Source organism: Molothrus aeneus, chromosome 12, assembly GCF_037042795.1.
Source record: "Molothrus aeneus isolate 106 chromosome 12, BPBGC_Maene_1.0, whole genome shotgun sequence".
Lineage (NCBI taxonomy): Eukaryota > Metazoa > Chordata > Aves > Passeriformes > Icteridae > Molothrus > Molothrus aeneus.
The window spans coordinates 3,733,311-3,755,569 of NC_089657.1; the positions used below are offsets into that span (position 1 = coordinate 3,733,311).

At 41.2% G+C, this 22,259-nt stretch overlaps 1 protein-coding gene across 2 annotated transcripts in view; it reads left to right on the forward strand.

The window, feature by feature from the left end:
- The window catches only part of RYBP (RING1 and YY1 binding protein), a 41,005-nt gene that overhangs the window by 11,607 nt on the left and 7,139 nt on the right, over window positions 1–22,259 (forward strand). For both annotated transcript variants that reach the window (XM_066558115.1, XM_066558114.1), the window contains 2 exons: window positions 21,057–21,233; window positions 21,348–21,446. In XM_066558115.1, coding sequence (XP_066414212.1) covers window positions 21,057–21,233; window positions 21,348–21,446 — 276 coding nt within the window. The remainder of the gene's footprint in view (window positions 1–21,056; window positions 21,234–21,347; window positions 21,447–22,259) is intronic.

The window sequence follows — 22,259 nt, forward strand, 5'->3', positions numbered from 1 at the left end:
TACACTTCTTTTCTCTCGTGTACAGTGATGTCTTTGCTCCTGGAGAGGAATGGCTCAGCTAAAGGCATGGGATGTCAGAGTTGTGCAGTTTTACATAGGGGTTAGCAGAGCATGCTTTGTCATGGGTGTGGGAATACAGGGCTCTGGCAGCAATTAAGAGTCATTAATTAAGAGTGCTTATTGCCGGATGTGAGTCAAGTTAGTTGTGAGTTGCTTAACTTCTGAGGTCAAGAAGATGTGATGCATCTGAGACATGCATCCATGGGGCTGCAGGGCTGTCCACAGGGATGGGCTGGAATAGCAGAGCTCAAACTGAAATGTTGAGCTTCATTAGATGATTTATTGACAGTGACAGTTTGGCAGCACCTCTGCCAGCTGGGAGCACACATTTGCATTCAGAACCTCTGAAGGGTTCCTTGAGGTTCCTGGCTTCCATCAGCTGGGAACCTATAAATGCACACCAGGAGTTTGCACTGCTGGGCTGAGACTCCTGAATCAGCATTCAAAAAAGCAACAGTGAAACTTTCTGGTGAGGAAAAACTGTTCTGTCTCTATGAAGGGGATGAATTTTTTTCCAATTACAAGTTAACAAATTGATAGAAAAATCAATGACAAGCAGAACATGGGCAGAATATCATGTGTGCTCTGTGCTGCATACCTGCTCTGTGAGTGCATGGGAGATCACACCTTCACGTTCAGCCTGTGTGCTTACAAAGATGTAAAACATGAGGACAATCTCACTTGTGCCTGAAAGAGGTATTTGTGCTGCCAGTGGCCCAGCATGTCAAGCAAGTAATGGGAAAAGATCTGTAATAATGTACCTGTTATAGTTCTCAGGGTTTCCCCTAATGTGCAGGGACAGTGAAGGATAGCACTGAGCAGTAGTTTGGTTTTATTTCCATCTCTCTAGTTTTTCCTGTCTTGCCATTTTTTTTGAGTTTTAAGCCAGACTAACTTTCCCACTGGCACTCTGAATACAAAACTCTGAAGCTGTACAGCTGTGTACTGCACTTACTTGTTTATAAAAGCTGTCACAAGCATGAGTGGTTTATTTTTTTTCCCCCACAAAGGTGTAGTGTGAGGAGCAGGTTTATTTAGTCACGGGTGTGGGAATACAGACATTGTGCTTGGAAATGAGTTTAATAACAATTGGTCGCTTCATTTCCGAGCGTGCTGGCATCTGCAAGTCTGCCTTGGTTCAACAGGTAGTTGATGCTTGGGGAGAATGTGACCTTTTGCTCCTTGCATTGATTTTTTTGAGTCATTTCCAGAGGCTGCAGAAGCACAGCACTTTGCTGTCAGCTGCAAGGGCTGGATCAGGCCTCTGGGATTGAGGCACTGAGAAGAAAGGGAATAAGTTGACATGAAACTTAACATGGTTGTCTTTTGTGATCTTGCTTTTTTTCTTTTTTCCCAAGACTGTTTGTTCAAGTAGATGTTTTTAATAGATAAAAAAGATTTGAGAAATGTGTTGAATAAAGCTCTAAACAAAGACTTCAGGAAACAGTGTTTTCTGTGTCCATGTAAGCAGAAAACTTCTCACACTATTCTTTGCTCTTGGTCTTCCTGGAGCCTCTAAAGTCTGAACAGACTGAGACTGCTACAATTCTGGATCTGGTTCTTTTCTGTTTGTTTTGGGTTTTTTTATTTTTGTTTGCTTGTTTAAAGAGAGCACCTCTGTGACCAAACATTTTCTTGTTTTCAAGCAGAATGTAACAAAATTCCCAGAAAAACCCAAGAGATTCACCAAATTTTGCAGAGCTACAATTTTCAATGAGCCTGATCTACGTGCTCACTTGTATCAAAAAGATTACATTCCCTCTCCCTGGAGTTGTAGCCATGTCTTTGCTTGTACAGCCAGCAGATTATTAGTAGGTAAGACAGGTTGATTATTGTGACTTGCTGCTTTCCCTGCTTGTTGCAGTTCAGGGTATTATTGTTAACAGCTTTTAAAGTCAAGTTCCTCCTGGAAGAATTGCTGGCTCCAGGCAGAAAAAGTTTTCCAACCAGTTCTGAACTACCGGGACAGTTGAATTTTTTGAAATGCTGTTAACTGCTGCAAGTACACCTTGAATCATGCATAGCCTGAAGAGCATCCTGGGGGTAGGGAGACATAAATAATTGTTTAATTGCTCTGCTGTGTAGCTTACATCATGTTGAGTATATAGAAAAAATGATTCTAAACAGTGGGTTTTGGTAAGAATTCTCTGAGTCTGAAGATGAGCATTTATCCCAGTGAAGTTTAATGTGGTGGTAAGCAAGACAGGCAAATGTGTCTTGACTTGAGTTTAAGTTTGTTAATAAAAATGTTGCCAATCTCTCAGCTTTCAGATGTTTGGTAATTATGCTAACTGGAGTCTTGAAGAGTTTTAAAAGGAAAACATCATTCTATTAGAAGCAAAAACTTTGTCATTAACATGTACAAATTGTTAATAACTATTTTCAAATTTCATTAGATTAATGAATAAACATGTCTTCTGTGGTTGTTAGCAGATACAGCAGAAATCAAATAATATACTAACATTGTTTTAATTAAGAATACATTGATAAGTCTAAAAATTCACTTTTGACATCCAGCTCTTAGGCTTGAAATGAATCAAACTTAGGCTTTTTTATACTCCAGGAAAATATGCTCTTTTCTCAAAGAATGCAGCAAAAGCAAGCTCATGAAAATCAGTATAACAGAGTACAGCCACTGCAAAATATCATTATAATAGTTAAGTAATTATCCCACTGCATGACTTAGCAGGAGGGATAAATAATGCATGTGGAATTGTGCTGGAGCTTGCAGGGAAGGTCCTGGCTGGCAGTGGGAACAGCACAGGCAGAGCCCATGTCCAAGGAGGGTGTCTGCTGGGTCCAGGAGCTGATGGCTGAAACCTTTCAATGCCTCTGAGGAAATGCAAACCAGATCCAATTTTCTCTTTTCCCTATAAATTTGAAAATGGCCATTGGGAAGAAATCCTTTGCTGTGTTAGCAGAGCTTGGCTCCTGCTGCTGCCCAGAGCTGTCCCGTGGACAGCGTGTCCCAGCCCCTGATGGAACTGTGGATCTGGTCAGCAGGAATATTGGCTCCTTTTGCAGCAGACAGATGAGGGGTTTGATTTGTCTTCCTTTCAGCTAGAACTGAATATTCTGAATGTGTCAGTTGCTGTCAAGAGGATTGTACTTTGGATTAGTGAGCTCCTGGAAGCAGTTTGAATCATTGCAGTTAAAAGCACGCCGAACAGCGGTGTAATTAATAGTTATATAATGTACCCAACAAGCTTAGGAAGCCAGGATGTAACTTGGAAAGAAACACAGCCCTGTGCAATCCCTGTATTGCCTGAGGACCACTGTGCATTTCAAGGGTGATGCTTTTTGTCCCAGGACCATTATGGTCAGGGCAGGTTTGTTGCTGATGTGTCAGTTCCCTCACCAGACTTACAGAGCTATCTTTCTGCACCTTTCTCTTCTCTTCCCTTTCTCTGATGCCCTTCTCATCAGGCCCTGGTCAACCCAAGAACATTGCTCATGTTAGGCTTGTTGGAACTATTCTTTGCTTCTGTGTCTGCAGAAATCTTTGGCTGCTGTGTAATTATGGATGCCACATGAAAAACTCCCCAGCTGCTGAGAATAATGCGCATTTCTGTTGTGGAGTTTTTGAATAGACATTTCAGGGCAATTATGCAATACCTCTCTGCTATGCAGTACCTGTCAGCCCTTAACCACTTGTGTTTTTAGGGGAGCTGAAATGGCTATCGAGCCTTCCAGAGTAATTTCTGCTTTGTGACAAGCTCAAACCTGTCAGGCAAAGCTGTGTATTTCAGCAAGGCAGCAGGTGAGTCTGTGCACTTCAGACCTCCTGTCTTGTAGGGATTGGATTGGAGGTGTAATGCTTTCAGGTTTTTTATATTAAAGTCTGTAAATAGCTTATGCACAGAGATGGTTATCAAAATTTTGAGGTGTTGCTCTAATTCTGGGTGAATTTGATAAAAAATTAATGTAATTTTCTTCCTGACTGCTGAACACTTCAGTTGTCTTAAACCTTTGCACTCCAACATCTAAAAATGTTTTTTTCTTAGCTGATGTGTAGGTGTGATGTTTGGAGACATGGTTTAGAGGTGGACCTGGCACTGCAGGGTTGGACTCTGTCTTAAAGGTCTATATCAACTTATGTGATTGTGTGAAAAAGAGAGAATTTTTCTGGTACAGAACTTAGTATTTCTGTTTCTAAAAAGGTACCTTACCAAATGTGATTGGTGATTGGTTGGTTGGTGATTATTTAGAAAGTAATTCTCATCTCTAAAAAAGAGCTACTACTTTATTTTAAAATGGAATGCTAATGTGCCTGCCCTCCTGGTTTCTATCTACATTGTTTCCCCAAGTCAGTTTGCTCAGTATTCACTGCCACTGACCTTGGATAATTAAGAAAAAAGCCTGCTGTTCTGAGATGATAAATGCAGCTTCTCTTTGGAATGAGGCTGATTAGCTCAGTTGTGAAAGTGTCATTTAATGTCTGTAGTTTCTGGTGGGATAGGTGCTGCCTCTGCTAGGCTTGATGTCCCTCTTCTGCTCCCTGATACCCAGCTGAAGCTGTTGCTGAAAACCCCCTGGGCTTCCAAGATCTGAAACTTGCAGGGGACCTCTGCAGTTTTCAATGAAAATGAATTTAAGGCTTCTTTTCCTTTCTGGATCACTGACACTTCCAGCATATTCCCAGTGCATCTCCAAGGCTGCAGCTGTGCCCTGGGTGGGGGTTTGGGATTCCTGCTTGGAGCAGCAGCTGGAGCAGGGCTTGGTGCACGAGGCTGTTCCTGTTCCACAGCACTGCCAGCCCTGTGCACTGGGGGCTGAGTGGAGAGAAAAGGCCAAGTCATAAAAACAACAAAGAAAAGTTAAGGAGAAGAAAAATTTTTTTCTGACCTGCGAAAATATTTGTCAAAATTTCTGTTGGACAAGTCCCTTGCTTTCTTATTTTCCTCTGTGCTGCTGCTTGGGCTTCATTATTTACTTTTGTTTTTGTTCTCTGAGTTACTTGGATTGTTTGTGACTTAAAATACCTGCTTGTTTACAGTGTGAAGGCTGTTTGTTTTTTAAACATCTTCATGTTGATCATTCAGTTGCATGGTATTTTAGTGGCTTTTTTCTTAGTCTAGGCTTTCCACATGAGACAGTCATTACTTTTTTTTTTTCTGGCAAAGTACTCCAGGCTGAAGATGGTTCACAAAGTTGTGTTTTATTGATCTTTTTTTGGTTTTGTTTTTCTTTAGCTGGTGTCAGCCTCTTCTTGAGAGACTATACTCTGGTGCTAAATTGTGTATTTTGTCAGGGTGTCTTTTGTTATTACACAGTGGGGGACTGTTCCTGATGGGATCTTTGGGTGCTGATGTGGTGGCAATAATTATCAGTAAGATTTTGAATGGCATGTGGACTCTTAGCTTTTGAAGCCAAATCTGCAGCCTTGAAAATCTTCAAGTGATCATAATCTTCCCCCCCTACAAAGGTAAAAATTTATTTAGGATATTGCATAAGACTTGTTATGCAAGCAGTCTCTTTTTAGCCTCTGTGTAAAGTGTATTATAGAAAAAGGTGTTATTTTTTTTTTTTCAAATTCAGGCAGCAAGTGGCACAAAAATCTCACAACTGAAATGTTTTAATGAAGAGAGGTTTTAATGAGGGTTGAGTTGTGTTTGGAACAGAGGTGATGCAGAACTGCACACAGCTCCAACAAATGCTCACACCTGTTCCCACAAAGAGATTCAATTCCCACCATGCATCCAGTTCCAAGGAACACTGATTGAGTGGACAGGCTGTAGATAAAATCACCAGAGGTCTGTTAATTGAAGTACATTTTTCCTGGAATGTTGCTAGTAAACAACTACTTAAATGAAATCTATCCATACCTTGCTTTACATCTCATTTAAGGATTTGCTGCTTACACTAAGTTCTAGGTCATTTTTCACATGTCTCTGCATGTCCTGAAGCAACTAATTTTGTAGACATCTCTCCCTTTCCTCTGCAGGTGTTGTTTTTGATTCTCCCTGAGAACCTGGTTTTAAATAGAATGAATTGGTACAGTGAGGTATTGCTGGGGTTGTAGGAGGCCACTGGACCCCTGGTCCCCTTTACACCTTTAACTCCACAGCATTAAAACACGGTGTGGCTGCTTCCCAACACCAAGGGCCTTATGGGTTTTACATTCAGGTTGTAGCTGTGTGCCTTGAATAAATCTGTTTAGTTGAGGAAGGGTTGTTTCATGTAATATGTCTGAGTGGAAGAGTTACTTGAACAAAAGAGACTTAAAATGAAGCTGTTAATTGTCACAGCCGGTGACTTTTTTTCTATGCATTGCTGCCAGCTGAGAGCACTTTAAACTCCCATCTGAGGTATGAGAAGGCCCATGCCTCTTATCTGCACCTCCCTGAGTAAGGAAAGCAGTTGTTCAATTATTCTCTATAATTAGTGTGCTTCAGTGGGTAGGCAGGTATTAGTTATTCACAGCCTCTTTCACTCCTGCTTTTCCAGGAGTGTTTGCCTTCCAGTCTTCTCCCTTCTCTGTCCTGAGGCATCTGGATGTCCCTTACCTGGGTAGTGGGTGGGCTGTTCCTAATAGCTGTGAAAAGGGGAAAGTTCAGATCACTACAAAAATCAGTCCAGCTGATATAAGAATGTCTTACCTAGGTTGAAAGACTTTGAGAGATGCTGTGGTTGCAATAATGAATGAAATATTTAGAAGAATTTTTCCAGTTCTCTGTGGGTCCCTTGAAAGGAGGCTCGTCCACTGCCTGTGTAAGGCAAAGAAGTTTGCTTGAACCTGGTGGAATTGGTGTCACTGAGCTTTAACTTCATTGTAGGATGTATTGTCTGAAACACCACCGAAGTGCATTTGTCTGTGAGCAGGGAAGCCAGATGCTTCCCAAGCCTTTGGTATCTGTACCAGCATCTCTGGGAAGTGCCTGCAGCCTCCAGGGAAGCAGCAAAGGATTCTGTTCCAATTCACACAGGTAGTTTTTTAACCACCGTGTGAGTGGCATTTAAGCTGCATCAAGCTTTGACTGTGTAACTTGTTGGCTTTCCCTCTTCACCTCCACCACCTTCTTTGAGCTTAATGTGACACTTGGGCTCAAACATAGGAATTCTTTTCAAGGGAGCTCTGAGGCGATTTGCTGCCTTTCCCTTTAGAGGAGACTTGAAGCTTTTTCCAGGTTCACAAGGACACTGGCTATCTGTGTTTAGAGCACATGGAGTGGCTGTCAGGATCAAGGGCTGCTTGTTGATTTTGGATGGAGCTTCCTGCCCGTGCTGCCCTGGCTGCCACCGGGAGAGGGAAGAAGCTGAATAAACAGGGAAACTGTGAAATAAACAGAAACAAAACCAAACCAAGCCCCTGCCTCGGGGCGTGGGCTCAAGTCAGTCAAGCAGACTTTCTTTTGTTAAAAGGAGGCACATAAAAGCTTTTCTGCTTTTGTTTTTGTGCCATAATGATAATTTCCATGTGTTTTTCTGTGATGTTTGATTGCTTTCAATTTCTTCTGAGGAAACTTAGTGGAAAAGCAAAAATTTGTGTTACTGCAGATGAAGGGGTTGATTCAACCTTTCCTGCCGCACATACCCCAGTGTTTTTAGTAGAAGTGATCAATTTCAAGCAGTCAGCTTAAGCTGCATGTTTTTCCAAGCTGCTACTCAGCTTTTAAAGATGTTATTAGACGTTTTAGATTCCAGGTCAGGCTGTAAATACTCATTCTGGGGCTTCAGTACTCAGAACCTTCCTCACTGTTTACCGTGAATGACAAAGCTGCCAATGCACTGGTGCCAACCCCTGTGGCTTTGTGGGTTCATCAAGGGGGAATAGGTGGGTTTGGGAAGCAGGAATGGCAGGAACAGGCAGGGCTGTCTCATGTAGGCAGTGCAGACAGATGGGGGAGGTTTGTTTGGTTTGAATCCTGGCACTTGCTGCTGCTCCAAGTGACTTCAGGCATTATGAAAAGAGATGGTGATGAAAAATATTTTCTTGTTTTTCCTCTAGATCGTTCATATGTGTGTAATTGCTGCTCACAAAGTTATGCTAATCCCAAAGCTTGTGCTCTTTTGCTCCCCAGTTTTGGTGCAGAGTGCGGGTAGGAGCTCCTTAGGAAGTGGTTGCTCAACTCTGTTTTCCGCAATGCGTTCGAGTAAAAACAAGGTTCTGTTTTTAGCTTGCTTTAACTTGGAAATTCTAATGATAAGCATTTAGCTGCACAAATCCAGTAAGAAACTAGAGGAAGAAGCAGCATAACATAGTAGAATCTCACTGAGTCATTTTTGCAAATCTCCAGAAGCGAGTAATTTCTCTAATCTGGTAGATGTGTATCACCAGTGGGGTGTAGTCCCAGAGCTCAAAAAACCTTCCCCTGTAGTTAAATGGAAATAAACCCTAACCAAGGGGTATCTTAATAAGTACACCTGAGATTGAAGTGCCTGGGTATTGTGATGCTGGGAGCTGGATGATTCACTTGAACCAGAACCCAACCCAATGTAGCTTAGGAGTGTCAATTATTTTAGATTAGCAAACACGGTAACAAAGTTGCTTTGTTAAGAAAACAAGCTTTTTGTTACCATGTTTGCTAGTCTAAAACAATTGGTATTTGTTTATTAGCACAAAAAAAAAAAATTGTAATATGTTGTCTAAAAATCCCTGTATTTAGTTACATAGTTGGTAGTTTTATCTTTCCCTGCTCATATAATTCACAAAATCTCTGTAACATGACATCAGATATAAAGTAGAAAGTGTTGGTGTGTCAGGGCAGTGTGTGTTGTCTGAGGAGATTGTAGAGGATGTGCCATGTGCTCTTCTTGAGCTTTCTGTTCTCTTTTGTTGTACAGAGGAAATGAAACTTCATCTGTGTTCTGAGTATTCTTTTCTTCAGTTTCCAAGTAAGATCTCTGACGGCTTCTGTATTTCATTCATCTACAAACCAGTTTCACTTTTCGTTACACTTCTTAGTTACACATGATGGTAAATTTGCATTTATTTGCTATTTGCACGTTGCATGGTATTTCCTGTTGTATATTCATCCTGTCAGAATTTACAGTGGGATTTACAGGGCTGATGCATTGTCTCACACCTAAAAATACCTCAGTATATCTTTTCTACAGAAAAATGCCCAAGCCTCATTTCTTTCTGTCCTGACTAATTGGCAGGCTTAGGGACAGTTTAACAACAAAACTTTAAACTTAATTAGTGGCAAGTGAATTGGTCACAAATAATTTTTGAGTCTGTGGCTTTGAATTTTCACTGTCATTATTTAGTTTAACAGAAGATAGGTCATATAAAAAGAAATTACTCAGATCTGTATTCTTGATGTGCAGATTTTGAGTCATTGCAAGACAACAGTCAAGCAAGGACAGATGTTTTGTACGAGAAAGCCTCGTGTTGACTCTCCAGCCTTTGGGTAAAGGTTTGTGCTGGATGCTGCTGCTCTTACCCCACAGAAATCAAACGGTGGCAAACACCCAGACACTCATTTCTGTACCTCTTTTCCCACCAGGGCTGGGAAGTGAAGTAGCTGGAAGTGTTGGGAGCCGTGGGGCCTGCTTCGCCCCGAGCCTGTGCAGATGCCAGAGTGCATTAGGCTGACAAACCCACACGTGTTGCGGGTCAGGCAGGCTGCCAAGAGCTCCGTGCTCGGCCGGCGGGGAGAGAAGCATTAGGAATCCCAATAATCCACACATCAGTCTCTGTGTGCTGCCTGGTCAGTGGAGACCGAGCGAGTGAGCTGTGGAGAGATTGTGGGTATTAAGTGGGATGGGTAATGAAAGGCTGTGCTGGCGCTGATGTGAGAGTCTTTAAATGGAAAATGACTTTAAATGATGGTGCCAGGGCAGTTGGAGTGATTTGCCGTTGGCGCAGGATCACAGTGTAACCGGTAGTTTTCAGTGAGACTTAACCACTTCTCCAGGGTGGAACACCAGAGTTGTTTGAAGAATTAAGAAGTGGGGGGAAAAGAGCTCTTCACTGAATTTGCCTGCTTTCCCTCCTTGGGACTTGTACCAGACTGACGGCGATTCAGGATTTTGGTTGGGTGTGTTCATGTGCGTACAGATAAACACAAGCTGTGTGACTGAATGCAAAACTGCAAAGTAGGAGTCATCAGGGTGAAAACAGTGGTAGGAAATAAAATCAGCACTTAGCCTCAAGATTATCTTATCTGAGAACTTTCTTGAAAAATTATGGTTTGTCTGGACAAGTAGTTATCATTGTTATCCACAGATCAGAAGTTGGCTTGCAGAGAGCTCGGAAATGTTTCTGTTGTTGTAATTAGTTATTCCTGGCTTTTTGTTGTGTAGGAGAGCACTCTCTACTAGTCTTATTTACAAAGGTAGTTGTACCTATGTCATGCTAGACACATACAGGTAACTCACACTGGTACTCCAAGTGGGAACCAAAGTTTACTAAGTAGCTTCTTCTAAGGTTTTCTAGCCTAGTGGGAGGAAGAGCTTTCAAACTGAGTATTGTAATATTGTTTCCTGGCAAATTTTGAAACCATCTGGGTCAATTCCTCACGCCCAGGAGTAATAATTGTGAAAGCAAAAGTTTCAGTGCTCTGGGGCTGTGCTGTTCCCACGGTGCCTGCACAGCAGCTATCGACGGCAGCCTGGTTTTCCCTGTGGCTTTCCCGGGCAGCGGCAGCGTGTGCAGGATTGCTGGAGCTGGACACCCCCAAATGTCACTGGTACATCTGTGTTCACTTATCACATTGTGTTCAGAGAACACAATGGAGAAAAAGAGCTCCTCTGAGCACATGGTGGCCTTTTGAAAACGCATGTCTGCCTGCCCTGTCCTTCAGAGCAGCTTTTATTTCTTGGCGTGTTTAGAAAAGCAAGCTGGGTTATTGAGCAGTGGGGTTTTCTCTAAACCACTGGCAATGACCTTTTGATTGCTGATGGTGCTGGGACAGAGGTGTGAAGGGGTAGGTGGGGTACCACTCACTGGGACCAGCTCCCTCCACCTTGGAGCAGCCCTGATGTCTCTCTCAAAGTGCACGGCTGCTGCAGGCTGGGGCTTTGTCATGAAGCTGCATTCCTGGCTGTTCAAGGGCTCTTGAAATGCTGCTTTCATATGAAAGGAAATCCTATCATTGGTGTTCTTTTAATAAAAAGGAGGTTTGGCTTGCTGGAAAAGCTCAAGTTTTGCTCATTTAGGTAAAGCCTGCAATGTCTGATGTAGCTGAGTTAAAATTACTGCCTTGCTCAATTGATGTGCTTTTTATTTTTTATGGCATCCCATGAGATTTAGGGCCTATTAAGTTTATTCAGAATCTGTGGTAGAAATGGTAGTTTGTCATTTTGCTTCTATCTGGACTTACTCTGGTTGGTAAATGATAGAGAAGTCTTCATTTTTAAGTGTACAGTATTCCAGTGTCATGCAAGTGTAGCAGAATTTTGCTCTGATAAACCAGCCCACGTATTTTGAGGGCACTTTGCAAAAGTTGCTTAGTAGAAATTCTTCCATTGATTTTAAGAAAAGCCTCTCTATCCACTGGTTGCGTATTCAAGTGATTTGCATTTTTCACACAGTAAATATTATGTGCATTTAAGCACTATTCTCCAAATCCCAGACTGGTGATAGGGGATCAGCTTGAGAATTTAACTGACATATCTTTTTTTTCAGTAGGGAGGATATTTTCTCTGCATCTCTCCTTTTTTGTTCCTTGTTTTCCAAGTTTGGTCTCTCTTCTGGTGTGATTTTGAAGTGTGAGACTTGAGTATCCCAAAACCTGGAGGCAGATGCTCACAGATGGGACATGTCAAGATGGATTATAGTGACAATTTCTATTATTGGTCAGGATTTCAGTGTCTGAAACAGAAAAACACACATTGGCTCCAGTGATAAGGTACTTTTGTAACACCAAGCCTGGTATTCCTAGTTTCTAGCTTTAGTGCTAAAAACTATTATTTTCCTCATATTTTTGTTATTTGAATTTATTATGCAATAACCATGAGCAGTTGCTTTGAGGAATCTACATGTTAAATTTTTATCAGATCAATTTATCTCCTCATGCTGCCCAAATGCACTTTGTTACTCACCAGGAAGTTTTGAGCCAGTGTGCTTTTCTCAGGATTGCATGTAACTTAATAAACAGTTAAATAAGAAGTATTTTAAGTAATTGTTTTTGTTGTAAATCCATGTATTTTATTATACACATCTTGGTTGCTGCCAGCTTTATGAAGTGTTTTCAAATTTTTGCTAGTGAGAGCAGCTTATTTTTGTCAAGCAAGTAAAATGGCCTTAGTTTTATCATCATTCTGGTGCTTGTAGGCAAGTAAATTTTGTGCTGAGATCAGTGATTTTTGCATAACAACTTTGTAAGTCCCTGTAAATCATGGAACATTTGGTATTTTGCAGTAAGGTATGGCCATAGATGAAAACACCAGAAGCAGCTGCATGATAAATTCTCCTCTTTGGGAGTGCGAAGCAGCGATTGGAATTTTCAGTGATGGATTAAACTGAAGCTCCAAGTGGATCTGGGATGGGTCAATAGCATGAGCAGGGCAGTTGCAATAAGTTTCCAGAAATTAAGCTTGTGCAGCACTTACAACATAGAACTAAAATTATTGGTGACCAAGGAAATGGGCATACCTAAGTGGAATGGTTTTGGAATCTCAAGGCCATCTTTTCAAGTTTGGGCTTGGGATGATCTTTACATTTCCAGCTGCATCTCATTTCAGTTGTGGTTTTTGTGTGTATTCACACAATTTTTCTGTTGCTGTAGAACTTCTTCCCTGTTAATGCAATAAATGGTTAGGAAGCAATGCTCTTTCTGGAGTGCATAGGCCTGGAGCAAACCACTGCTGGTGGTAGAGGGCAAGAAAGGGAGTTGTAAAATTGTTTTTATTCAGCTGGAATTTAGGGTGATATTGCAATTGGGAGTTGATGCCATTTTAATCTATTACATATGGTGAGTTTTGTTTTAAGCAGAAGAGATGTATTGTGCTGGGTTTTTTAATTTATGATTTTTTTTAATGGACCATTAAAAAATCTTAATAGAAACCTTTTTTTTAAAAAAAAGTAAAATAATGGAGCAAGGAATCATCTGAAAAAACTGTATTTCTGGCTATGTACTTTAGTCTTACAGAGTCAGAAAATCCTGGAATGGTTTGAGTGGGAAAGTACTTAAAGGTCATCTTGTTCCACCCCCCTGCCATGGGCAGGGACACCTTTCACTAGGCCAGGTTGCTTAAAGCCTCATCTAACTTGTTTTGAACACTCCCAGGGAGGGAATATTTTGTATATAGCCATGAATCAGAAGTAGTAATTTTATAGTATTTGTAAGCATAATGAAGTTGTGATCACTTGGACAGTTCTGCTTCCCTATCAAATGAGACAAAAATGGTCTTAAAACATGGTAAATTTGGTGTTTGGCCAATTCTTTACTAATTTTATACTCATTTAATTAAGGGTGTTGAACCCCTTATTTAAGGAAATGTTACTTTTTTAATGAAAGCAGAAAAAGCAATTTCACACATTTCCCCACTCTAGTCCTTAAAAGATGTTCCTATTGGAAGCTAATTCCAGCAGATGAGCACAGAACAATCCTTAGTTAGAGTACACAGCTCTTCAGCACTGTCCTGCTGGCTGTGGTGTGTGAATATATTTATTTATATTTGTTTATACACACCCAGAGCTCCTGCACTGCCCACTGACAGGGAGCTGTGGGGATGCAGCTCCAGGGATGAGCTGGGACAGGCTGGGGGCATCCAAGGAAGTGTTTTCCAGGGATTTGGATTGTCAGAGACAGCAGCTGTGGGATGAGCCTCTGCTGGGCAGCCTCGGGGCTTTCGCTGGCACTCATTAGTACAGATCAGATATGAAAAGATCTGCTTAGATGGGTGCCACAGGTGAGCAGGCAGGTGAGGCTGCCAGCACTGCCTGTGCTTCCAGGCAGGCTTTTCCTGTGAAAGGAGGAACAGCAGCCTTTCTTCCAGAACTTCAGCCTGACTTTTGTTTTGCCTCCTGCAGACACAGTAAGTTAAATTTCACGGTATTAGCGCTTAAGTAAACGTCAGGCTCTGTTCCAATAACTGATACTCAGCGTTGTTACTCATCATCACTGCTATTTTCAATCCTCACTCTGGTAGCAAAGAAGCATGAAGAACTTCTGTTTAACTCTTGCTCTTGGCTCTCTGTCCTCCAGAGTGTACAGAAGCTGCTGCTCGCTGATGTCTGGAAACTTGTTGGTATCAGGAACCCTCCACAGAGGATTTAACACCGGGTTAACCCTCCACAGGATAAAACCTGTGGTCCAAAGCACATGCACCATTCAGTGTTAGATATCTCTTTTGGAATGATTTTATAGAGTGTTGTGTGATAGGCATGGACAAGGTGCAGAGCCCATGGGATCTGGTAGAACAGCCCCAGGTTTGTGGTCACTCAGGTTCAGCCCTTTTTAACCAGAAAACCCACTCTGTGATTTATCAATTTCCCAGTGGGAAAAAACCCTCAAAACAAACCAAAAGAGAGGCCAAATGCTTGCAAAAATGCAAACAGTGATGCTTCTCTGCTGAAGATTATCCAACAAAATCCCAAATAGCCCCATTTTCTGGCTCAGGGCTCCTTTCTTGCTGGCTGCCCACCAGGTCCTAAGTCCAGCTGTGCAAGAAGCACCATATAAGATGTTTCTTAATTTGATAGGAGGTGAATGCTCCAGATTTACTTTCATGTATGCATTTCATTTGCAGTTTCTAGTTCTGTACTGTATTAGAATGGGTGTTTTGAGGACTACTGTGACTACTTTGTTTTCAGGGGCAAAACTCTGGTCAAACTGCTTCCAAAAACATCTTATGGCCCTGACTTCAGATTTTTGTAATGGCATTGTATGGAACGATGTATATTTAAAAAGAACTGGACAAGTTCTTTTATTACAAAACCTATTACACTGTGCTGTTGGGCAGTCATAGTGGAGTAGTTTATAGAGCAGTGCTGGGACTCTCTTAGAACTGTTTTTGCATGTTTTCACCAAAAAAAAAAAACAAACCCAGAAACATGAGCTGCAGAATATGTGCAGTGACAACTCTGGGAATAAACCTCTTTTATTTATACACTTTGATTTGTAAACATGTCCAAATATTTTTTAAAAAAGTAGTGCTGAGGCTCCTGTAACAAGCAAGAATGGAGGATTTTTTTACAGGCATCATTCAGAATCTCAATTCTCCTCTGGTGGCACTGACCAGACACTTCCCAGCAGCCAGGAATGCCTGTCCTGTTCTGCATATGCCAGTGACAGCTCTCATTTCATTTAATAACGTTCTCATTCTTATTTGATTCAAAAGAAAATTGGGAAAAACAGAAGAAAAGCAGGTTTTCATCCAAAAAGGCCAAGAACTGGCAGCTTTGTGTGAGCCCAGTAAATATTAACTACTGCAAATAATTTTAGTTTACTTCTTAAAGTAAACAAACATAAGTATGTGATGGTGTGGGGGTGGGGGAAGATTCTCAATCTGTGAGAAGTGACCTGAAATCTAAAAACTTCTGGTGGAGAAACAAAAAGTTTAAAACACTCTTCAGCTCAAGGTTTGTAGTCATGGCCAGGAATGGTTATCAGCAAAGCTGAGGCTTCTTTATCTCTGTTGCCTGTTCTTGACTCTTCCAAAGAGGTGGAACACGGGCTGGATGGTCAAGGAGAACTGAACAGCTGAACAGTTTTTGGAGGTTGCTTTCTTTGTGTGAACCTGTTCTTTTCTTTCAAGTTTTTTCTAAAACATTCAGACTTACTTAGACTCAGAGTCTTTCAAACTTGTTGCTGTGCTCAACACCTGGGGCCCACAAGTGGGTGTTCCTTAGATGGACTCCTGTATTTTTAAATGTCTGTCTTCTAAATAAAACCAGTGCTAGCACATCAGTGTTAAAGGAAAAATCTGTTCTTCCACCAAAATATTGCTCAGTCACATATTTCTTGCAGTTTGTCCTTCTAATCTTCTTTTACTGTTGTTATTGTTGCTTTGTTTCCTGGATCACATGGGGAACTGGAGATAAATGTATACAGCTTCCATACTGCTTTGCAGTTCTACTCTAAGGACAATGTGTCTGTTCATCCTTGTTCTTGTTGCTAAAAAGGACCCTGTGGTCATCACAAATGAGCTGGAAAATATTCATGTAAGAATGGGGGCTCACCCCATCATGTTTACAGCTTAATTTCTCCAAAGCTTTGGTTCTTCTGGATGTAAAATTCTTTTGAGGAGACGTTAATTTCGTTTGTGCTCGTGGGTTAGTTTCTAATCCTGCTTCATGCTCAGAAGGATGCTTGTTTTATAAGTGTTTTGGCACTAACTGTTTTATAAACGCTGTAAATACTTTTAGTCTTGTTTTCTTGTTTTTCTTTGAGCAAAGATATATTCATGTGTGACTGGGGTTATTAAAATAATCATGTACTTCTCACTGCACAGTGCATGAAACACATTTTCTGAAAGCACCGCGGAGCCGCGCAGAGGTCGGCTGGTATCACCGCGTGCATCAAAGGCAGAACAGCATGAAATTATCCAAATCCTCCCTACTTCACGTTTCATGAGGCTTTTGACTCTGAAATCCCACTCGATGCCACTTTCATTCTTCTGATAACATAGTTGTACGGAAGTCAGAGCAGTTGTAATTGGATCCATGTTCCTGGGGATTGCCGGGGTCCCTCCGGGTCTGTGGTGCTGCAGGGACAGAGCCCAGCCACTTCCCTATTCCCTGGTGCTTGCAGGAGACAGGTGCCTTCCCTTTTCTCAAGGCAGCAGGGCCAGAGAAATCCCAGACAGATACAGAACTTAGTCACATGAAAAATGAGGTGCAGTTTATCCTCCTGTATCCCTCTTGAAATCCAGAGTAACTCCCGGGTTGGATGTGTGGTGATTTGTGCTGCTGCACTCCTAAGCCTGCTTGCAGGGGTTGTGAGTGGAGCAGCAGAATTCCTTGGTGTCCATGCTCTTGGATTTGGTTCTGAGGCATGATTTTAAGGGAAATCTTTGAGATACAGAAGGAAATGCAATAGTGAAACACTACTTGCCAGAACCTTAAACTCACACTTTGCTTTTTAATTTTTACTTTATTAAAAGAGCACAGCAGTGTAGGTAGTGAGCCCTTCAAAAAAGTGCATTTATTCCACTTCCCATGAGTGAAACATCCCAGTGTCACTTCACATGGCAGTCTGAGAGTACAATATTTGCATATAGTGTGTGTATATATATGTGTGTATATTTGCATATAGTTTATATTTGCAGGCACAGTGTTTCTGTGAAATGTGTTACCAAAAGGTAGTAAAGATCATTTACGGGAGTTGATCATTTATGGTGAAGAGACCCAGGTGCCACAGCCATTCTTAGAGCAGACAAATATATTTCAGCTTTTTCATGCAGCAGTGTGTCCTTGCTGCAGAAGTCATGAGTTGTTGTGCAGATGTCTGCTCCTGGGATGTAAACTACCTTTCAGTTAATGTGAAACAATTTATTTGTCTGTACATAACTTTGAAAGCACAGTTTAATTTCATTTAATTTCTCTTAGTTTTAAAGGGGGAGAAGACAATCCTCTTCATGTTGTAAAAAGAAAAATGATGTGCATTTGTTTGTCACATCAGTGTTGGATCTTTACTCAGGTTGTCACCTAAATTAAGGGAAAATTACCCAAGCAAAGCATAACTTTACTATCATAAAGTTCAGGTAGGAGAGAGCACACCTATTTCAGATACTTGCATTGAAAATTCAAGAACTAAATTAACACTATTGCATCTCTTCAGATAATTTTTGGGAAGTTGAGGCTTTTTAGCTGTGAGTTGTGAGTGCTGTTGATACTTCAAACCTAGTAGGTTAAAACATAGTTGTTCCTTAAGCATGAGTGCTGGTTAGAAAGCCTGAAGAGGCTGAGTTTGGGTTTGGTTTTTGTCACTTAGATGTATTCTCTGTGTACCTGAATACTTGGATGTTGCAGAAAGTAAACCAATGAGAAGATTTTGGGATAAAAATGATTAATACTTGTTTCTGTAGCTGTTTATTCTTAAAAATAAAGTTTAGAAGTAGTTGCAACTTCCTGTTCAGATTGTTCTGCTTAAGTGATAACTACTTTAATATAATAGTGGTGTATCTGGGTTGAAGCATTCGCTTTGGAGGTGGCCAAATAAATCCTTTTTGGTAGGCAGGGAAACTTGGAGTAAGTTTGGATGTTGCAGCTGCTTTATTCAATTGTGGTTCCTAAGGTTATAGTTTGCTGTGGTTAAAAATGTGCTGCTTGACTTGCTTTGCTTGGCTTTTTAGTAAAGGGCTTTTAACCAGTGTGTCCTGGCTATAGTGGCAGTGTGGGCCTTACTTGAAGGATTTTATTACTCCTATTATTATTACTCTTACTCTGCCAGTTACTTAAATTACCTAGCTTTTACCCTCTTCCTAAACTTGCTGCTGGCATGGGTGAAACAGTCAGATTAGGAACTGGAAAGTTGCTGGGTTATTTGCATTATTAAAAAAAAAAAAAATCTGTTCTAGTAGTGCAGCAGACCTTGAAAGATGCTCAGTGTTGACCAAAGTCTCAGCAGCTTTGTGCTCCCTCCCTCATGGCAGGAGCAAACCCATGGGCAGGGCTGGTTCTCCTTCCCACAGGTCCCTGGCTGCTTCCTGCTCTCTTCCCTTCCACCTTTGGCTTTGCCCTCACCAGCAAACCATCCTGGTGGGTAAGAGGGAATATGCAAACAGGGATTTTGGAGAAGCTGTGCTGGTTAGGTCAGTGACTGGCCAGAAAATGATCAAACTTAATAAGTGCAGTGTGCTGTCACAGGTACAGATAAGGAGCAGAAGAGCATGGGGCAGTGTCTCCACAGGAGTGCTTTAAGGCTGGTCCTTTTGCCATTCCAGCCTTCTCTATGGAAATACAGTGGGACATATTTATGCAAGTTTGGGTTTTATTTTAGTTTGCATTTTAATATTTGTGTCTCTGTTCAAGCAGTGCAGCGCTCCTGCAATGGGAAGGGCAGCTGCACAGGTTGGGCACAAGGCTTGGAAATCACATCACAAGTAGCACATCAGAGTTGTGCAAAGTGGGAAAACCTCTCAGAGTCACGAACTGGGATTTCCCATGAATGGTTCACGTTTCTGACTTAGCTGGTTGTGTAAACAGCAAATAACTGTAAGTCTGGGCAGAAGTGGCAGCTTCAAGCAGTGAGTTAATCATGTATAATCATGCAGGGAGATGGTATCTGCCCTGTCTTTGATGATTTCTTGACATTTTATCTTTTTTTTAGTAGGTGGTGAGCAGGTTGCTTGACAGAAGTTAATGTTGTCAGCTTTTAGTGTGGTTGCATCAATCTGAAAATCTTTTCCATGTAACCAAACCACTTCTTTTTACATGTTCCTTCTCAGTCATACAGACAGAAATTGCTGTATACTGGATTTCAAGGATGCTAAATATCTTCACTGTTCTGTGGAACAGGTAACTGCTTGATCTGATCTGCAAAACGTTTCAGTATCACAGTTATTTAAGGCTGAAGACCAGATCTTTGTTCACTCAGATGTGTATGCAGATTGTAGCATCAACTGAGTTACAGTTTCTATGTTGGGGGAAAAGTCTGATTGCCAGAGGTGTTGAGATGGGTCACGGGCCTGATTTCAACTTGTTGCATAGACTTTATAATAATCTGTGGTAGAGAAATTAAATACTTGGGTATATCTGGCTTTAGTAAAAATATCTTGGTACCATTTTACAGGAAACCAGTACCAAGAGAGGCTTAGCAGATACTTGGATTTTCCCATGACAGGGAGTAGAAATTCTCTGGGTGTTCCCTTGTGTGTATAATCTCTCAATGCAAATGTTATGTGTGAGCAACTAATGTTTTAGACTTTTTTTCAACACATCACACCACTAAGTAGGTGCTTGAAACCTCTCTGGATGTTTGTAGTAAAAGCTGGGTACAGGTACAGAGCTCTGCAGCACAAAGCCCTGGGGTTCACCAGCTGTAGAGCTGATTGCCAGTGAAAGCTGCACCCAAGTGCAATCTGTTGTAGTCTGATCTGTGTGCAAATTTGATTTGTATTTATGAACAATTTAACAGCTCTGGACAAGCCTGGGCAACTGTTGCAATTAGCATTTGGTTTATTATGGACGACTAAGGGAGTTGATTACCTGGTTTTGTTCCTCTCCCACGAGCTGTGTGGTCACAGGGAGTACAGATCTTTCTGGAGTGTTGAAGGAATTGAATTGATCATGAATAGCTGAAGTATTCAGAGTATAAATTGCTTTGTGATGTGCCAGGGGGAAAAGTTTTTGAGTTGTCAAGAGAGAACATGAGAGTTTGGATGAGGAATGCAGGAGAGACAAAGGTACCAATTCCTGTGGGATGTGAGAGGATCAATAACCAAGATACTGGTTACATGCAAAGCTCCTCTCTGTGTAAGCCACAATTTGCAGTGGAAGCAGCCTTTGAAAGGCAGCTTGCTGGTGTTTTCTGTGTGAGCACACTGGGGACAATGGTGTGAGGCCAGTGTGTCGGAGGCTGGCACGGCTGTTCCCAGTGCCACTGTGAATGCCCACTTGTCTGCTGTGCCCCTGCCAGCCCAGCCCTCGGGACAAAGTCATCTCAGTTACCTTCTCTTGTTCTTTGTTACTTGTGCAAGGTTTGCTGCTGCTGAACCAGAAGATTATTTGGGAAATTAAACTGAAGGATATGAAGGAGGCTGATGTTTATCAGGAAACTTTTCTTTTTGTCACATTCTGTTCCTTTTCTTCAAGTGTAGCCACAGTGTATTGCTGGCAGCTTCTGGAAAGCTGATTTTTCACTGCTGTTTCCCCCAAAACTGGCTGTGATTTCATGACATAGATGAAGAAAGGGAGCATTATACTTCATAATGTTAGATACTAAAACCTGATGAAACAGCAGTTCAGAATATTTCTTTCTTTTAACGTTTCTGTCTTGTTTGGTAACAGCAGTAGTACTTCACATCAAATAAGGACATCCATTTGGTTCTTTAAGTGGAGTGTTCTTCCCTGGTTGCTGAAATAAATCTTCATACTGCTCTCAGCATAGTTATTTTTACTGCGTAAGACTGACTATAGGTCTCTCTTTTCATTGTCATTGTAGAAAACCTAGAATAAACTCTCAGTTGGTGGCACAACAAGTTGCCCAGCAATATGCAACCCCACCACCACCTAAGAAGGAGAAGAAGGAGAAAGTGGAAAAACAAGACAAGGAAAAACCTGACAAAGAGAAGGAAATTAGTCCAAGTGTTACAAAGAAGAACACTAACAAAAAGACTAAGTAAGTTTGAAGGATGCAGTATTAAATGTGATGTGATTTCAGTAGCACTGTGCATTGGTCAATTGTGCATTTAAACCAACATTGTAATCTCCCTCTTCCATCCAATTCTCACAGACCAAAGTCGGATATTGTGAAAGATCCTCCTAGTGAAGCAAACAGCATACAGTCTGGGAATACTACAACAAAGACCAGCGACTCAAATCACACTTCAAGGTAACTCTAGACTAAAGTTAAGCCTGTGGTACCTGAGAACTGTGTTAAAAAGCAAACACTTCTTTTTTTGATGTACAAGCACTTGAACACTCCACTAGTGAGGACAGATTCAGGCTTTGGAAATATTAATTCTGTTGTCCATTCCATTTTCATTTCTCTGCTAAAATAATTGTATTGTCAGTTGGGTAGTAATGCTTTTGACTGTAGACACAGTGGAGGAAAAACATTAACCAGCAATCGTATCAAATTCTTATCATCACTTGATAGCAGTAACAAAGGTTACTTTTTTACTTCCTTATCTGTAATTCAGTCGCTGTAATTGTCAAGATAATTTTCCAAGTATAAATGAACATGAACAGTATAAGTATACATGAACAGATTTGCTGGGATCTTGCTATCAACAAAAAGTACAAATGGCTGGTTTGATATTTGGCTAAGTTTGAAATGAGTGTATGGAGAGAGGTTTATTCCTAGTCTTGCCTATATTGTTCTTCCATTTTTTAAAATCAAAAATTCAGCATCTCAGAACAGTTTTTGTATTATTGAACTTGAGAGCTACAGGAGGCAGAACTGAACTGGGTGCTTTGCCTGTGTGGGCTGTATAAGAATTGCATCTCTTTTTAAAATGTGCTGTAATAGGTGTTTTATAGTGAAACCACATGAACTGAGGCAGTATCAGCTGCAAAAACTGATAAAGCACATGGGAAATGTGGTTGGCACTGCTGTTGGCATTCAAATTGGCAAGGTGTGACTACAGAAAACTCTTGTCTTGGAAGTTTTTAAATAATAGCATGAAAATCTTTAAAAAGAGGG